The sequence below is a fragment of the Enoplosus armatus genome, chromosome 6 (assembly GCF_043641665.1).
Source record: "Enoplosus armatus isolate fEnoArm2 chromosome 6, fEnoArm2.hap1, whole genome shotgun sequence".
Classification (NCBI taxonomy): Eukaryota; Metazoa; Chordata; class Actinopteri; order Centrarchiformes; family Enoplosidae; genus Enoplosus; species Enoplosus armatus.
In genome coordinates, this window is record NC_092185.1 from 4,164,417 (window position 1) to 4,181,942 (window position 17,526).

At 39.8% G+C, this 17,526-nt stretch overlaps 1 protein-coding gene across 1 annotated transcript; it reads right to left on the minus strand.

Annotated features, from left to right (window-relative positions):
* Positions 1–3,462: 3,462 nt before the first annotated feature.
* Positions 3,463–14,910, minus strand: cdhr5b (cadherin-related family member 5b). The gene is made up of 15 exons (XM_070908141.1): positions 14,832–14,910; positions 13,060–13,238; positions 12,890–12,946; positions 12,587–12,676; positions 11,968–12,054; positions 11,675–11,776; positions 11,049–11,234; positions 10,506–10,691; positions 8,983–9,186; positions 8,413–8,523; positions 8,258–8,324; positions 5,825–5,989; positions 5,666–5,782; positions 4,402–4,571; positions 3,463–4,026 (listed from the first exon to the last, which is right to left on the minus strand). The coding sequence occupies exons 1-15, from the start codon at positions 14,908–14,910 to the stop codon at positions 3,463–3,465; spliced, it is 2,364 nt and encodes a 787-aa protein (XP_070764242.1).
* Positions 14,911–17,526: the final 2,616 nt, after the last annotated feature.

Genomic DNA, 17,526 nt, shown 5'->3' on the forward strand with positions numbered 1-17,526 from the left:
CACCGCACGTTGTTCAGGCCGGTCAGCTGAACCAACACACCTTCACCTGCAGCTCATCAGTCAGCTGTGTCATGTGACTGGCTGCAGGTTGTGTAATTTACAGTTTACTTCCATAGATGTATATTACACTGAGCAGAAAAATTTGATAATCAATTAATCGCTTATTAATCAGAAACTCCAATCTGTCTCTGGTCGCCAATGTGAGGATTTGCAGCTTTTTCTCTATTTTATATGTAATTGTAAACTGATTATCTTTGAGTTCTGGACTGTTGGTCGGACAAAACAAGACATTTGAAGACTTCACCTTGGACTGTGACGGATATCAGTTAATAATAAGTTAATAAAGAGACAAAACTATTAAAAAACAGCTGAAAGAACACAGGAGACACGCGCATCAAACAAGAACAGGACATCTTCTTTGGTTAATTTAAAGACTTAATGTCATGTTAAATGTACTTTAAAGTGTGGCTGCCACTAACCATTATTCTCATTATTAATCTAATAATGCTGATCTGCTGATACTTTCTCAATTAAACGTTTGGTTTAAACAAAAACAAAAGTTTGTCACAAGGCAATGCCGTCAATTATCCATTAAATATTGTTTTGCGTGATGAACAGTTCAAAATGCAAAATATTACGTTTAGAGCGATATAAGAGAGAATAAGCAACAAATCCTCAAGATAAATTTAAATCGGTTGTTTTTACAGTGTTATTAGCAGATAAACATGTTTGAACTACATATTCATTTACATTAGTGTCTTCAGGGAATTGTGAAAACTTCATTATATGACTCTGTATTGTACTTAGCAGCTAAGCCTTACAGTCCGTTAATGTTACAGTATGTTGTTTGTATGTGGTGGTAGGAGACTGTTTGTATCCAATATGAATGTTTTAAAACTAGTTTCTGTGCAACATTTAATGTAAAACACGGAAATAACCTCTGCTTTAAGCTTTTTTTGTCTCGTCTTTAGCTAAAAAGCTAAAACTAACAAAAGAGACACAACCTGTAACACTGAAGTTTTGTCTAATCATAGTTAATTCAGCTCATGCTTTAGTTTTCTTTTACAATCAATGAGCTAAGAAGCTTTAAAAAAAAAACCAGAAGCCACACACCGACATCAAATACTGACTTTTTTTCCAATTTGTCTCAACTTTAGCTTTTCTCCTAGCTTGAAGTTAATCGTCGAAAGCTAAACAATTGAAACAACACAATCACTTGAAATACATGTTTTTTTAAACCACAGTTTAATTATATTTTAGGTTTAGCTTTCTTTCATAGCCAATAAGCCAAGAAGCTTTAAAAAAAGCTGAAAATTGCTGAAATATTTACCTTTTTTTCCAGATATGTTTATCTTCTGTTGAACTTTAGCTTAACCCGAGCTAAGCGGCTAAAGCTAGAAGTTTTTTCTTTTCAGTTTAGCTTCTCTTTTTCACTTTGCATGGAGACGGCAGGTCTCATAGAATAAACTGCTCTCAAATTGATAATTAATGCTCTTAAATCGCTATCAATCTGATCTCAATGAGGCACTTGGATGTAAACATTTTAGTTCGGAATTTGAATCGAGATGCATTGATATACTTTAAGTGTTTGCTACCAGCTAAAGTGCAGCTATGTAGATTTTAAAATGGTGGCTCTGTTCCTGCCGATCACCACCGGTCTGTAACTGTGTTTTTTGTACTGTATTTATTAACACACCAGCATTTATCAATTATTTCACATCAAATTCACTCAATTCCAATGAAAACATTATAAATTTGACCTTTTGACCAAAAACAAACTGTCCAAAATGGAGGAAGCTATCCTTTAGAGGTAGGATAATATTTTTTTTCTAACCTGCACATGAAACATCCAACATAAAGGAAAGCCGTTTGTTGTCTCCTCCAGTCAGTAACACATTATATCAATGTTTGTTTCTTTCTCACTGGTGTGATCGGGCCTCAACAAGCTCTTTTGTTGCCAAATCTTTTAAAAAAAAGTATTGTTGCCAGTTGTTAACGCCATGTTGCCTCATTCAAACTTTTTGTTTTACGCGTTTCCTGCCTCTCTTTGCTTTAACTCCTTCCTTAGTTTGTTTTGTGGTTTCTCAGGTTTCGTTTCTGTCCCATTTACGTTAACGCTGTGAACTTTTCTCTGTCGACCTGTTGTGTCTTTTGGATTAAATGGTTTTATAATATGGTGTCATTGTACAAACAGGTGTAATTTTTTAAATTAAATGATTTCTGTTTGTTAAAATGTGATGTACATTTTTTTAATTTAAGTAAAATCAAATGTCAAACACTGACAGTCTCCTGTTGTTTCTGTTTCTATGCAGTACCTCTTTCAGCCTGTTGGTGTCGGTAGAGAGTCATCTGCGGGTTGGATTCTTCCTCTGTGGTTTCAGAAGGAAAGTTTGCCTTCTCTTTTTGTGTAAACACCAAAATATTCTATAAGAATTAAATGAGACAAACTGTATGAACCACATGTTAAATATAAGCAGTAAATTTACAGTAATCTCTTTCAATTTAAGTCATTCACTTAATATTTTTTAATGACTTTAAACAAAAGTATTTTAAACAACCTCATTCCTCAGTTTTAGGTTTATTACTATTAATATACAATATTTTCTTCATTTTGGTTTGAGTCAAACATCAACAGACTTTTATTTACATCAGTTTTCTGCCAGTCATAATGTTTTACAGTCTTCAGTATCAGCAGGGAAGGTTTTTTTTTTTATCATGCTGCTTCTCTCTGTGTATCTAGTTTTACACAACATGATGTATTAATCCGTCAGCACTGAATAACCAGTAAATAATTAACCCAAAATACCATCTCAAATGGAGTCCAGAGTACAGTAACTTCGACAGGTGTACCATTGAGAGTATCCTGACTGTATCACTGCCTGGCATGGCTGTACACCACAACACCAGGACGAAGCTGCCATCCATGGAGGACCTCTACACCCAGCGGTGTAGGAAGAAAGCCAACAGGATCATTAAAGACCCCAACCAGAGACATACTCTCTACTAGCTCTGCTGCTATGGTGGGAGAGGCTAGTAATGTAATAATGATGAGTAGTTTGAAATACATGATTTTAGTGAGCATAAATCAATAAATACACATTTACCCTGCAATACTAGCAGTAACCACCAGGGGTCTCCATTCGTGCATTTCCACTACACTGATCTCAGCAGCCTCAAACTCCTTTTATACAAGAACATAATATCTTTAATCAGGTTACACTATATTAATTATGCCACATGAAGTATTTACATAAAGAATAAAAGGTGTAAAAGGTTCAATTAGTTGACTTTTTTTTTAATATCTTTCCATAAGGTTTGTGCAGACCTGGTTCTGTGTCACTGGTCCTCTTTAATGGACTGATAAGGCGGGTGTTACAAGACTGAATGCTGATAAAATATTTGATTTTATTATGGGTGGTTCCCGTTATGTGTACTCTTTCTTGTCTTTCCTTTTGGCGCCTCTCACAGATCAACGGTCAACACTTCGTCATCATCCGAGTCCTCTTCTGGATCCTCAATCTTCAACCCGAGTCCACTGTCCAGATCTGCATCGTTAAAGAAAACCTTTGGGGTTTTCATCTGTGGGTTGTCATCTTCATCCTCCTCTCTGTCGGTGGATATCTCTTCCTCATCTTCCTCCTCGCTGTCGTCCTCCCTGCTGTCTGGGATAATGACCACCTCCTCCTTGGCGTCAGGGTCAATGTCCTCCTTAAACCAGACTGACTTGTATCCCTCGTCCATGCGTCTCTCCTTGGTCAGGATGGGTTTCACCTCCTTCTCGTCGTTGGTCTTGTCGGAGCCCGCCTGGCTGATGTCGTCAGGCAGGAGGGCATGCAGCGGCACCGAAGACTTTGCGATGGCCTCATTGAGCGGAAAGTCCCATGACGATTTCCGTGGCTCTCCAACGGCCATTACGCTTCTCCCCTCTGAACCACCGAAGCCAGTGCTGTCTCCATCTTCATCGTTCTGGAAGGCATCATTGGTGTGCTGGATGCCCTCTTTATGACCGTCTAAACCTTGACCCAGCTGTGGAAGGACAACATTCAGGAAGAGAAGACAATTAAAAACAAGATTAACAGATAAAAGGCCTGCTGGTGACCACTAGAGGCTGCAGTGTTTACATGCAGTACTGTGGCTTCCAATGAACGTTTGTTCTCTGAGTTAAGACAGCTAGTCTCTCCAGGTTTGGCGCTTTGCTAGGAAGGTACACATGGAGGACAGGATACCACGCTCAAAGATAGCACCCCATTCAATCCTATGAAATTTGCTCACTGGGTTGAGAGCATGCAAGCCCGAGTCTCCCGCTGGCTGAGTCGGCTGACTTCATGTTGGCTCTCCTTTAGCGAAGTGGTACAATCATCTTAAGTAGTACTTTAACAAACCTTTGAACTTTGAACTTACAGAGTTTTGGAACATTCTGGCATCGTAGATCCTTCTCCAGTCTGCTTTCCCCTTCCGAAGGCGAAAGGCGAGCACCCCGATGACCACCAAACAGACGAGCAGCAGGACACCCAGGGTTGCACCGAGCGCTGCCATGTCTGTCGGCCCGTAGCCACCTGACGGTATGATCACTGCAAATACAAACCTAAATGTGACTACAATTTTAATCATTTTGATAAAAGAGTAGCAAATTAGAGATTGGGACTATACTAAATAGTCATATTTATTCATGAACAATGTCTATTTTAAATTGATTTTGATTTTGGAAATCGGTTCAGGGGTAGTAAACCTTCTAAAGAGGATTATACGGACTTGCGGTCTTGTGGGCAAAGACTTTGTGTCATTTGTGTGATAAGTTCCTCACTTGATTATGAATTTTACACTCACTTGCTCATTGAACTGGAACTTTGAATCAAACAGTAAGCTAACCAAAGTTGAGCTAACAGTCTAGAAGCTGAACAAAGTCGAAGCTAATAGGCATCTGGCTGATTTAAGTCAAACTTAACAATCTAGTAGCTGATAAAAGTTTAAGCTTACAGTCTATGTAATTAATTAGTTAAAGATACAGTCAAGCTAACCAAGAACAAAGCCAACAGTCCAGCTAACCAAGAACAAAGCCAACAGTCCAGCTAACCAAGAACAAAGCTAACAGTCCAGCTGCTAAGTAAAGCTGTAGGTAACAATTTTACATCACTGCTAACGGGAAACTTTATTTTAAACATTACCTGGTTAAACTTTACTGTCCTACGTCACTTTTACTGTACAGATTGTAAATAAAATGTCTTTTCAAGTAAAGAAAAATTGATGACAATTGCTACAAATGTGCTAAATTAGGTAAAACTAAATAACTGTCTGTCTACAACAGATTCACTACGAAGTGTCCAAACATGTTGAGGGCTTTTGTTTTTTGAGGCAGTGTTCATTATTACTTGAGAACATCGAGCTAGCTTAGCATTGAGCTGGAGGACGAATTTCAGGTAGGTCTGTTTAAATCTGATTGCACCCTTTCAGACCTGACTGCTGTCACTTCACGACTAAGCAGAGCTCTGGTTGGTCGCTTTGAATGTCAACAACAGGACTTTTCTGGCCAAAGTAGGCAGCTCTCAAACACATTGTGAACTCTGCCTCTACAGGAACTTTTACCTGTTAACCAGGTGAGGATCGCTCTCACCTCAGCTTAATTTGATAAACATGACTGAAGCTACTCAGAGAAAACTGTGACCACCTGTGTGAGGGTGAGCTGTGCTAGCTGTGGAGATGCTTTCTTCACTGGTCGAACTTGGATTAGTGGTGGAAATGCTGCCATCAGTGGTCACACTGGGATTCGTGGTTGAAACACTGGCTTCAGTGGTCATGGGAGTCGTGGTGGAGATGATGCTTTCACTGGTCATGCTGGGGATGGTAGTCGAGGCGCTGTTGTCAGTGGATGTACCGGGGTTGGTGGTGGATATGATATCTTCAGTGGTCTTGCTGTTGGTAGTGGATTCCCCTATGGATGTCATGGCCACACTGTCTGTAGTGCTCAGAGGCAAACTGGTGGTGGTGAGACCTTGGAGGAAACACTTTTGAAGCTTAATGGTTTGACCTCATGTCCCTGTTTTCTCCGAAACTTAAAAATGCTTCAGAGTGGACACAAAGTGATTTTTCACCTTGATTTATTTGCACAATCCTGACTGCTGGAGTTTTTTTTTTTAAAAATTGGCTACAAACAGCCAATGTATGGTACCAACATGTGCTCTAGCTAGCTGACAGAGTTCCTGTGTAATTTGTTTGGTGGCAGGTCAGACCTCGGGCCTCATTGATCAAGCTGTGTGTAAAAAGAGTTCTACATCTGTGAGAAAGTACAGTTAACATACTCAAAAATTTGTATATCAACACATCCCACACACTTTTTTTTTTTTTTTTTTACAGCTGTACACATTTACATAACCAAACACTACAACTATATAGGTTTAATACCTTCCCTTTGGATGTCTGACAAAAGCTCCACACCAAACTGGTACGTATTTAATAAACTTAGTGCTGACAGTGAGTAGGAATTCAACTCAAGTAGCTTAGCTTGGCTATATGTAACAAATGAGGTAAATACTTTCCCCCTGGAGGTTAGAACTGTAGCAGACGTTAAAAAGAAATGGTTCAATTTAAAAGTTAAAGTTAAAGTTCAATTTAATTTAAAATTATTGCACCCCACAATAAAGTAATAAGCGCCACAGGACGAGGGCAGTACACCTCTTCAGCAATCCTCCAGTGCACTCCAGAGAGCTTCTTGTGTGCTTGGTTGTAGTTATGCTCCTTTTCTACACTGCTTAAAAAAATGAAAGGAACACTTTTTAATCAGAGTATAGCATCAAGTTAATTAAACTTCTGGGATATTGATCTGGTCAGTTAAGTAGCAGAGGGGGTTGTTAATCAGTTTCAGCTGCTTTGGTGTTAATGAAATTAACAACAGGTGCACTAGAGCGGCAACAATGAGACGACCCCCAAAACAGGGCTGTCTGTTTTTCGCTAGTTTTGCATTTGGCTATGGTCAGTGTCACTACTGGTAGCATGAGGCCATACCTGGACCCTACAGAGGTTGCACAGGCAGTCCAACTCCTCTAGGATGGCACATCAATACGTGCCATTGCCAGAAGTTTGCTGGGTCTCCCAGCACAGTCTCAAGAGCATGGAGGAGATTCCAGGAGACAGGCAGTTACTCTAGGAGAGCTGGACAGGGCCATAGAAGGTCCTTAACCCATCAGCAGGACCGGTATCTGCTCCTTTGTGCAAGGAGGACCAGGATGAGCACTGCCAGAGCCCTACAAAATGACCTCCAGTAGGCCACTGGTGTGAATGTCTCTGACCAAACAATCAGAAACAGACTTCATGAGGGTGGCCTGAGGGCTCAGCGTCCTCTAGTGGGCCCTGTGCTCACTGCCCGGCACCGTGGAGCTCGATTGGCATTTGCCATAGAACACCAGAATTGGCAGGTCCGCCACTGGCGCCCTGTGCTTTTCACAGATGAGAGCAGGTTCACGCTGAGCACATGTGACAGACGTGAAAGCTGCCTGTAACATCGTTCGGCATGACTGGTTTGGTGGTGGCTCAGTGATGGTCTGGGGAGGCATATCCATGGAGGGATGCACAGACCTCTACAGGCTAGACAACGGCACCCTGACTGCCATTAGGTATCGGGATGAAGGAATTGATACCATTGACTGGCCCCCACGCTCGCCTGACCTGAATCCAATAGAACACCTCTGGGACATTATGTTTCGGTCCCTCCGACGCTCGCCAGGTTGCACCTCAGACTGTCCAGGAGCTCAGTGATTCCCTGGTCCAGATCTGGGAGGAGATACCCAGGACACCATCCGTCATCTCATTAGGAGCATGCCCCGACGTTGTCAGGCATGCTTACAAGCACGTGGGGGCAATACACAGTACTGAGTACCATTTTGAGTTCCTGCAATGGAATTTCAGCAAAATGGACCAGCCTGCCCCATCATTTTTTCACTTTGCTTTTTGGGGTGTCTTTGAATTGATAATTTTATAATCCTCAGGATGACATGCCGGTAAATTTCCTGAATTCGTAAAAAGGTTCCTGGAAAAGCTCTGTGGCGAAAATGGGCCAATTGTAAAACTGAAAGGCAGGGATCTTTGGGTCTGGAGAGGTCAGCTGCTAATTTGCACAATGTTACAAGCTTCATTCTAGCACTCATGGTTGATGGTCATGCAGCACATTGGAGGTTAACGCTGCACTGAAGAAGAAGAGCCAGTGGGTTTTTGTTGACTATTTTTCAATCTTTAGTAGAGCCCTCTGTGAAGGTGTACTTCCTACCTGATGTCACCTCCACTAAGAGCTGTGCTGTAGCTGATTCTTCGTTAGACTTGTCTCTTGCCATCACCTGGAAGTGTGAAGATGAAGTTGAGTGCTTAGTAAGAAAATTACCTTTCAATCATTCACTTTAAGATTTACTAGTTTTGTAAACTCACTTGCAGAGATAACGTGGGTTCTAGGGGATCCTTAGTCATGAATAGATAACCGTCAATAATGGAGAAATCGCTGCTCCCGTTAACGTAGTATGTGATGTGGGGATTTAACCCCTGTTTGAACAGAAATTAGAAGGTTAGTGCTGCACATCAAGTAGACAGAAAGCTGAATATGAATATTCAGTTAAACAGAAGCCCACCACTTTTAGTTCACAATGAAGCTGAAGTTAGCTGAAGTTCAGAGGGTTTACCAAAGATGTTAAAGGTTTAATATTAGTAAATGTATTCAGAGAAACCAGACATAACCCAAGCCAAACGTATTTGTAAGAGTAAACAAAGATGAATGGTGACATGTTTCCATCCAAATTTTGTGCAATTAACCGAATTTCCAGAAAATATGCAAAAGAGGTTATGTGAATATTAGGAGTCGGTTTATCGAGATAAACACTTGGTGGTGCCAATTCTCCAGTTGGGTGCCATTAATCGATTTTTTTTGTTTGTTGTATTTTCAGTGTTTCCACTTTTTCATGCACAAATTGAAAAAGTGTACAGATTCTGGAATCAGCGCTTTACCCCGGTGGCAGCGTAGTCATCATCTGTGGCGACGATCTGCAGCGGCTCGTCCTTGTTCTTCAGGTCCATTGCCATGGCGCCCACTGCAGTGATGACGCCTTCATACTGGGGCCTCTGAAACCGTGGAAGGTGGAGACTCTTCACCTGCACATTGACTGTGACGGTGGTGGTGGCAAACTGGTAACTGTTCCTCCTCTGAGCAGCCTGGGAGAGGAAAACATACCTGGATGGAAGATTTAAACTTAAAAAAAACCCAGACGCAGACTGTCTCGTTTCAAACCTCAGAGAGCTCCACCTAACTAAGATATGTTTGATTAACAACCGACAAACATTTCTCATTTTATTTATTGATTTAACCATTCAACTAGATTTTCAGTTAATTTTATCACCTTGCATCATGGCCTAAATGCCAGGTATGTAATTTCAGTGGAGAAAACTAAATTAATTTTATTGAAAGAAAGTTTGTGTCACATTTTAAAGTGCGAGTGAAATCACATTTAGATGTTGCATTCAAACTAATGTCAATGTGTTTTTTTAAATGTATTGTTAATAGAGCTACTTCTATTTTGCATAATCGAATAATCATTTAAGTCATTTTTTAAGTTGAAGTCGAGATGAAATGAAAAGTTAGATCAGATCCCCAGTCGTATTGTGCCAAAAGAATTACAAAAAATCAGTTTCTTTGTATTCTTATATCAAAATCCAATCATGTTGTTCTTCCCAATAATATCATAAATAAATAAACCAATAATATCATGACATCCACCCATCAATCAATGTTCAACTTTTAGTGGTACAGAGCTAAGATTCATTAGTTAGCTTATTCATCCCACCTGACTTCCTGTTTCACTTGGAAGCACGTCACTATACGGACATTGGATACTCTCAAAATGCTGTTTCATCTCGACTTTAAAATGCCCAAACATCACTGATATGAGCTTTTTAAATATGAATATATACTGGTTTTCTCAGTCTTCTATTGTATTAAACTGAATACAAGCAATCTGAAGACGTCAACTTGGGCTTTGCGAGGTTGTAATATGCATTTTGTGCTATTTTAGGACATTTTATGGACCAAATGATTAATTGATTAGTCAAGAAAATAATTGACAGATGCATTGATAATGAAAATAATTGTTAGTTGCGGCCCTAATAGTTTTTTTTTTACTTAAAGGAGGATAAAAGGGTCTTTGAGGAGGGGCGATCTGGTGTTTGAAATACAGATTTTTATATTTGAAAAATACAAAATATACATTTCTCCTCTTTTGGTTTTAGATTTATTCTCAAAACACAGGACATGTGATTTACAGGACAGATACGTACGCTGTAGCAGACAAAAAAAAGATGTTCTAGACATCCAAGTTAAACTCATTTAGTTTTTTTGTTGCCTACACGTCTAAATGGTGTACACGTCTAAAAGGTTGCAGCATTGAACAAGAACATAGATCAGGAAGTAAAAAGGGACACAAAGACGCCATCGTTTGAACGAATTGGATAAAAGCAAGTGAATGTTTTGTCTTTACCAGCACTGTCAGGCTGATCGTCCCCAACACGTCGGCCGGCTTCAGCATGATGATGTTCCCCGTGTTGTGGTTGATCTCAAACAGACCGTCGCCACCGTTCAGGAACGAGTACGTCATCTCCTCATTTATCCCAGAGTCTCCGTCAATGGCGTAAAGCGGTCCTGGTTTCAGTGGTAACACTCCGGTCTGCAGAGAAGAAAACACTCTGATCGTCATCATGTGTCTAACACAGTGGTGAAAGTCATCCTTCAGCGTGAGCACAGTGGAGAACAGACTTTAGAGGCTGTGTTAAGACCTCAGCGTGCTTCAAACAAAGTGCATGTCAGATTGTCTGAAACTTCCTGTCATGCACACTTTACGCAGTGCTTTGTCAGGTGGGAACTGTACTTCTGTCTCTTTTCACTTTGACTTTAGACGTGGACCACATGACAGTCCAACTACTACTACCTTCAAGCATATCTGGACCTTCAGTCAGAGAGCTCGCTGATGCTCCAGTTCGCTGGACTTTCTAAATAAAGAGTTACCACAACAGAAGGGTCGGACCTCTTGTTCGTTTAAGGTGACTCTGCCGGTGTAGCCGGCGTTCTGGCAGACCACAACCCCCCCTATCTCGTGCTTGGTGCAGGGCTGGAACCACGGCGGCCTGTTGTCCACGTCCAAGATGGTGACCATGATGGTGGTGGTGGCGGTGAACGAAGCCTTGCTATTGATCGGTGCCAACGGTGTGTCCTTAAAAAAAAAGAGAGATGACAATCAGTACAACTAACAAACGGTATGACGGGTCTGAGAAACTAAGCTTCACAAGGTTCAGCAGGTCAGAGACTCCAGATTCTGTAGGGTTCGAACATTTTACAGATGCTTTTCTTCATCTAAAGGCCCGGCACGCCCACACTGGGGTTAATTTGGGCGGAAATGTAGATTAGTTTTAGTCAAATTTTTGTAATTTCTGTAACAGTTTTTGTCAGGAATTGTTCATTTTTGTCTTCGAAGCATTTTGAAGCTTGTCGCCATCTTTGTGGTGTAAAATTTCCATGGTTACAGATGTCTTTCTCTTCTACAGCGAGGTTAATGGAAAATGCTTTTTACTTGTTCACATGCAGAGTGTCCAGAGACTGAAAGAAATATTGGATTTTATTGAGTTGGAGGAAGGAAATCTGTGTTTAGCTCACCTGAGCGTACAATGTCAGTTGGACATTTTTGACTTTGTCGTAGTCGAGAGGCGTCTGAACGAGCAGATCCGGGACTGTAGGCGACTTTAGTTGAAAGCCGTTCTGCAGAAATCAAACAGGAAAAAGAATGAAAACTGTTTAAATCTGCCTCTTGAGCTATCAGTGTCCCCCTGCTTCCAGTCTTTGTCCTAAGCTAGGCTAAACACACGTCCTGGACACATTTCTGTACTGGAAATGAAATGTTTATCTCATCTGACTCTGATAAGAAGACAAAAACAAACGTGAGGTCTCACAGATTCAGACGTCAGTGTGTAGTAGATCGGTTGCATGTCTAAGTCCGTGGCAGGGAAGTGACCCACGGTTGTGCCTACAGGAGACATCTGGGACAAAACGGTACAAACACTAAGTGTGATGAAACATTAACATGGAACACAGTTTTCAACATTTAATGGAATTATTCACTGGACCAACCCGCAATTAGCAGCCACAACACTGATCAGTCCAGTAAGACATTTACATCATCATCACACATAACTGTAAGTTTCCTATTCTTACTCCGCATGGCCAAAAGTATGTGGACAGCTGAACACTGCATGGTACCCTCCGGGGATCAATAAAGTATTTCTGATTCTGATTCTGATTCTGTACCAAACCATGAAAATCAGATCCAGAGCAATAGCACATTAAAACATATGGACATGGTGTCCACATACTTTTGGCCGTGTAGTGTACATGTAGCTACAAACATAAAATGCACGTGAAAATACATGAATTCAGAGAAACTTGGATGTTAACACCAGCAAACCTAATTCATTAAAAATAGATTTTGTCATCGGTCAGGTCAAACAAACAAAAAACTACAATGATGACCAATAAATCCCGTTTAATTGAAGGTATTGATCAGACTCCTACCTCATTGACATTGATGTTGTAGAGGTTCTGATTGAAGACTGGAGGGTTATCATTCATATTGGTCACAAGTACGACAATAATGACGCCCAACTGGAAACAACAACAACAATCCTTGTTTAAATTAATTTTGCTACTGATTTTATATTATTGTTTATTCCAACTATCATTGCATATTTGATACAACTTGTAAATATTATATGACTACAAATATTAAGATCATCATTAAGATTATCAAGTAAATCAAAGAGCTGCATGTACAGCCGGCTCTCAGTGTAACATGTTAAGTGTATGAGACAGTTTTACCTGGAGGCCTGTGGCTGTTTCAATGCAGGTGATCTGGGCTACATGATTGTCTTTAGTCTGCAAACAAAACAAACTTCCTTATCAAACAGTCAGGTATTTTCACAGACTAGTATCTAAACTGAGATGTGGGTTTGGATCTGGTTTTCACTTTTAGTCATGTCCTACGGTACCTCAAAGTCCAACACTCTTGTAGCTTTCAGCTGGTCTCCTTCGAGACTGAATGGGTTGTCGGGGTTAGCAGGGGGAGGTTTGAACTCGAGGGTCACCCCTGGTAGGACAGTGATCGTCGCCACGACATCACCCACTGCGTTGTTTTCTGCAAACTGTACAGATGTGGGAGCAGAACAGACTGTTGGGAGAGAAGAAGAAGAAGAACACAGCTGTCACATTTAAAGAGACAGTACCAACGTTTAGTAAATCCTGTTTGCTCTCTTTCTTCTCCAAAGTCGGATTAGAAAGTGGATATCAGTTTCATCTCTGTGTGTCCAGTACAGAGATCAAAGTGCTAGCTTAATGCAAGCACTGAAAATTCTATATTTTCTATTTACTGAGGCAAACTCGGTGAACTAACAAACTGAAGTATAATCAAATAAAACGGGGAAGTTAGAAATAAAAGCCTGCACACTGTTGTGTAAGTAATGTAACTTACACATAACTTGGTAAAAACTGGTCACACCACACAAGTAAATTACATGTAGAGTGAGATTTTATGCTGCGTTCACTTGAGATGGGAATAACCGCTGACACCACCTGGTTGTTTGTAACAGAAACTTGTCACTCTTCAAGTATTTTCTATCTAATTTTCATGTTGAAATGTTGACGGGCGAGGTGCAGCACAGGAAACATGACAGGCAGTGGATGTTTATTGGTGCCGCCCCGTTGGTGCCATGGATACCAGTGTTAAAGTGTGAAATTCTGTTACTCAATGACTTTGTGTTTCCCCTTACCTTAGAAACATGATATGAATACTGGTGCTGGTTGTATTTCTGCAAACTACGCAGTAAATGTTGGAGAGATAATACATTTAAACTTTGGGGTTCTGCTCCTCCTATGCATGTTTGAAAAGCACCATTTATGTCAATGACGTCTAATAGACTTGAACAAAATATCAGTCCTTATTTATCCAAATGAAAAAGTTCTTCAACAGTCCTTAAATCTCAAAACAAACTAATACAAAATGGGGATTTCTAGTCAGCCAGTATTCTGCAAATAATCTCACAGCACAAACTGAACCATTTGAAGCAGCTCTCAAACACAAGGTCAGCGATTGTTAAATCTCAGTGTTTCGGATTTAAATAAAGAAGATATCCAGCTGTGGTGAAATGAACATGGAGCACACGGAGGATACTTCTACTGCCGCAATCTGAGGGAGTCGATTTTATGGATTTATTTTTAGCAATTCTTTATTAGTTTAGGCCGTTGACAGCTTTTGCCAACAGTGTCCTCCAGTTCGGAGCATATTTGATTAACCGGGTTTGCGAAACTGGATTTGTGCAGGATAGAAAACATCCTCCTGTTTTTTTACTCTCTTATTTTACTTCACTTTCTCTCACAGTTGTATCTGAATGGTGCTTATCATCAAACTTACTCAACTCAAACTGATAAAGGCCCTTTCCACTTTTTGAGAATTTTGTAATCAACAAAATGATCCATCAATTGATAACATAAATAATCCTAAACTGAAAATTAGATTGAACGTCAGTGCTTTTAGTAAATGTTTCCACCCGTCACCTCTCTGGCCTCCACACACACACACACACACACACACACACACACACACACACACACACACTGCGCTGTTTCAATGTCAAACTACTTCCTGTTTCCTCATCCAGTTGTATGTTATTTATCTAAATGTCTAAATGTTCCATGTGACTCTGTTCTTGATTCAGTCGTCAGTCAGATAAAACAAACGAGTGGACCAGCAGACGTCATTACTCACTGTCCTGGGCCTCAGCGGACATTTGAAGCAGAATCAGAAGCAGAAAGCTGAAGGACGTCCTCGCAGTGATCCCGTCCATGTCTCCGTCCGTCCTGTCTGAACTGATCCTCGTCTGTCTCTGTCTCTGCTTATCTGTTCGGCTTTATGGCAGCTGTGGACTTTTCCCCGTCATAAAAACACAACACACACGTCTGTTTGTTGGGAAGTCATATAAGATCTTTTTCTTTTTTTTCTTTTTTTTTTAACCAATTGTCTTTAATTTGATTTGTTTGACATCAGGCATATCATGGTTTTATGTTTACTCGTATACAGAAGTTGAATTTATTATTAGCATTAATTAAGTTTTCTATCAAATAATATTAAAGCACATACTCTATGATCCTCTTCTCCACCCCCCCTTTATCACGACTTCATGCGTCTTGGTTTCCATTTATGGTTGACAACAATGACGGAACAAACACACAAATACAGAAAACACTGTGATTGTGCCTTAAACTTGATTGATTGATGGACTGATTGATTGATTGTGGATGGTTAGATTTCTGTTTTATATATCCAAACTACTGCTACTGTTACTACTACTGGTACTGCTTTATATATCAAATATACAAAATGTTGACTTCCTCTCAAACCACTATGTGTAATATTTATATTTTTATATAAATATACTTTTAAGAGGTTTTTAACAGTTTTATCAGGATCACTGTAAGTGTCTAGTACTCTTTGATTATTATGATTATTAGACCTTCTCATTGAAACCCAAAATACATGCTTTTCTTTTACTCCCCTTTTTTTAATTATATAAAAATAAAAGAACATTGTATAACCACCATCTCATTGTCTTAGATTTAATAGATTATCCAGGAACATAATCCTTCTCAGCTTCGTGTATCCATACTTAACTTAAACATTTTAAGATGGTAAAAGACTTGACAGACAGATCAATTCATCCAACTTGCTGCTGTTGGTGATGCTTAATTTAATTTAATTTCTTACAGCGTGAGAGGGGGTCCACTTGGGTAATCTTTAGGTCGGGGTCGGGCAAACAGACTCCATCAAAGGGAACTTTTCAGTTTCTGTTAAACAACTCTCTTGATCCATAGATCAGTTTGAATTATAACTTTATCTTGTGGTGAAAAAAAAAATACTGAACAGGTTTGTAAAATCCTACAATTTGGGGGATTTTCATATTCATAACTGCTGCAGTCTAAATCTAAATCTTGTCAACGTATCACCGAGGCCTGAAGAAACTCGCCCCCACTGACGCATTGTTTTATTAAACAGGTCTGTTTTTGATATTTTCTTTCGATCTCTGCTGACTTCCTCTGGTTGGATGATGGATTCAGCAGAAATCATTACTATCCTTGATAACGTCCACTCATCAAAGTGAATTTGGGGTGTAAGTGTGTGAGTAAAACACTTGAAGTAGTTCATAAAATGTATTTTAATAACAAAGATATCCGTGTTTCCTCATTAAATAAGATAACAGCTTTACTCAGAACATCAGTAACATGTTTGTCTGTCTCTGCTGAGCGTCTTCTACAGGTCGGTCGGCCAGTTGTTGTAGACGGACGGACACATGTACTGTTTCAGCAGCAGGTTCACCCTCTCCATGTCTCCTCCCACCCCACTGTGGACAGAAACACAGTGGCAATTAGAGAGAGTAACTGTCCTCAGAACTCATGTTTGTGTTGTAACGTCATCTCTTTCTCTGGTATTTGTATCTTGTTTCTCTTATTATTACAACTTAACATCTGATCTTGTTACACAGGAAGAAGAAACAGATTATTTTCAATCGTTTCTACTTTGCTGTTTTTTTTTTTTACAATCGCCATTGAGCCAACATCATTAAACGCAGAGCGGCTCAAGGACGTAATCCATCTCGTTCCTGGTAGGCTTTTAATGTGAAAAATCTGCTGACAGTGTTGAGTTTCATTGACAGTAGCTTAACACCAAACTGAGAAAAAAAATGAGAATGAGAACACTAATACAATTTTCATTCAATAATTAGAAATGGTTGTTTTTACAATCGCAACTGTCAATGAAAATCAACACTTCCTGTAGATGTTTCACATTAAAAGCATACGAGCAAAAGATATTTAATGTGTTTTCAGCAGTGTTATGGGTATGACATTATTGTTGTTATACTGAGTGCTGTGGAAATGTACATTGTACTGAATTCATCATGTCTTACAAGGGTAATTCCACCACCTTCTGCCTTTATTTGTTCGTACCTGCCCTGCCCACAGCTGTTATTCGTGACTTATCTCGTAAAGTTTGTTGTTAAAATCAAATAAGTTGGTTTGTCGTAAAACACTGAAATATCTCTTTACAAATTATAAATATAAAGTATTGTGTTACAACAACAACAACAACAAAATAGATATCATTCGAACAAGAGCTGCAGGTATAACCTCCACCAATCAGAGTGTAGAGCAGTAGCCTCCATGTAGCCTAAGAAGCTAACCCGGGGCCGGCTAATTAAGCGCTGCTGCTTTTAAAGCAAATCACTATGAATGCACGGTAATAATTGAAAGCAGCCTAGATGAACATATAAATATTTTTTTCCTTTAGATTTTGGCAGCTGGACAGTCAAGAAGATCCTGCTTACAGTGATTTTAGTGAATAAATCAACCTGAAACCATAAAAGTGAGGGAGACACATCCCCCCCATCCTCAGTGGAAATTACACCCCT

Excerpts from the sequence above, each read along its gene's own strand:
- cdhr5b (XM_070908141.1), bottom strand. The coding sequence starts at position 14,910 with ATGGACGGGATCACTGCGAGGACGTCCTTCAGCTTTCTGCTTCTGATT. Across the intron at positions 12,947-13,059 it reads CAAGAGTGTTGGACTTTGAG|ACTAAAGACAATCATGTAGC; the intron begins GTACCGTAGGAC and ends TTTTGTTTGCAG. Across the intron at positions 4,027-4,401 it reads CCAGAATGTTCCAAAACTCT|CTGGGTCAAGGTTTAGACGG; the intron begins GTAAGTTCAAAG and ends GTCCTTCCACAG.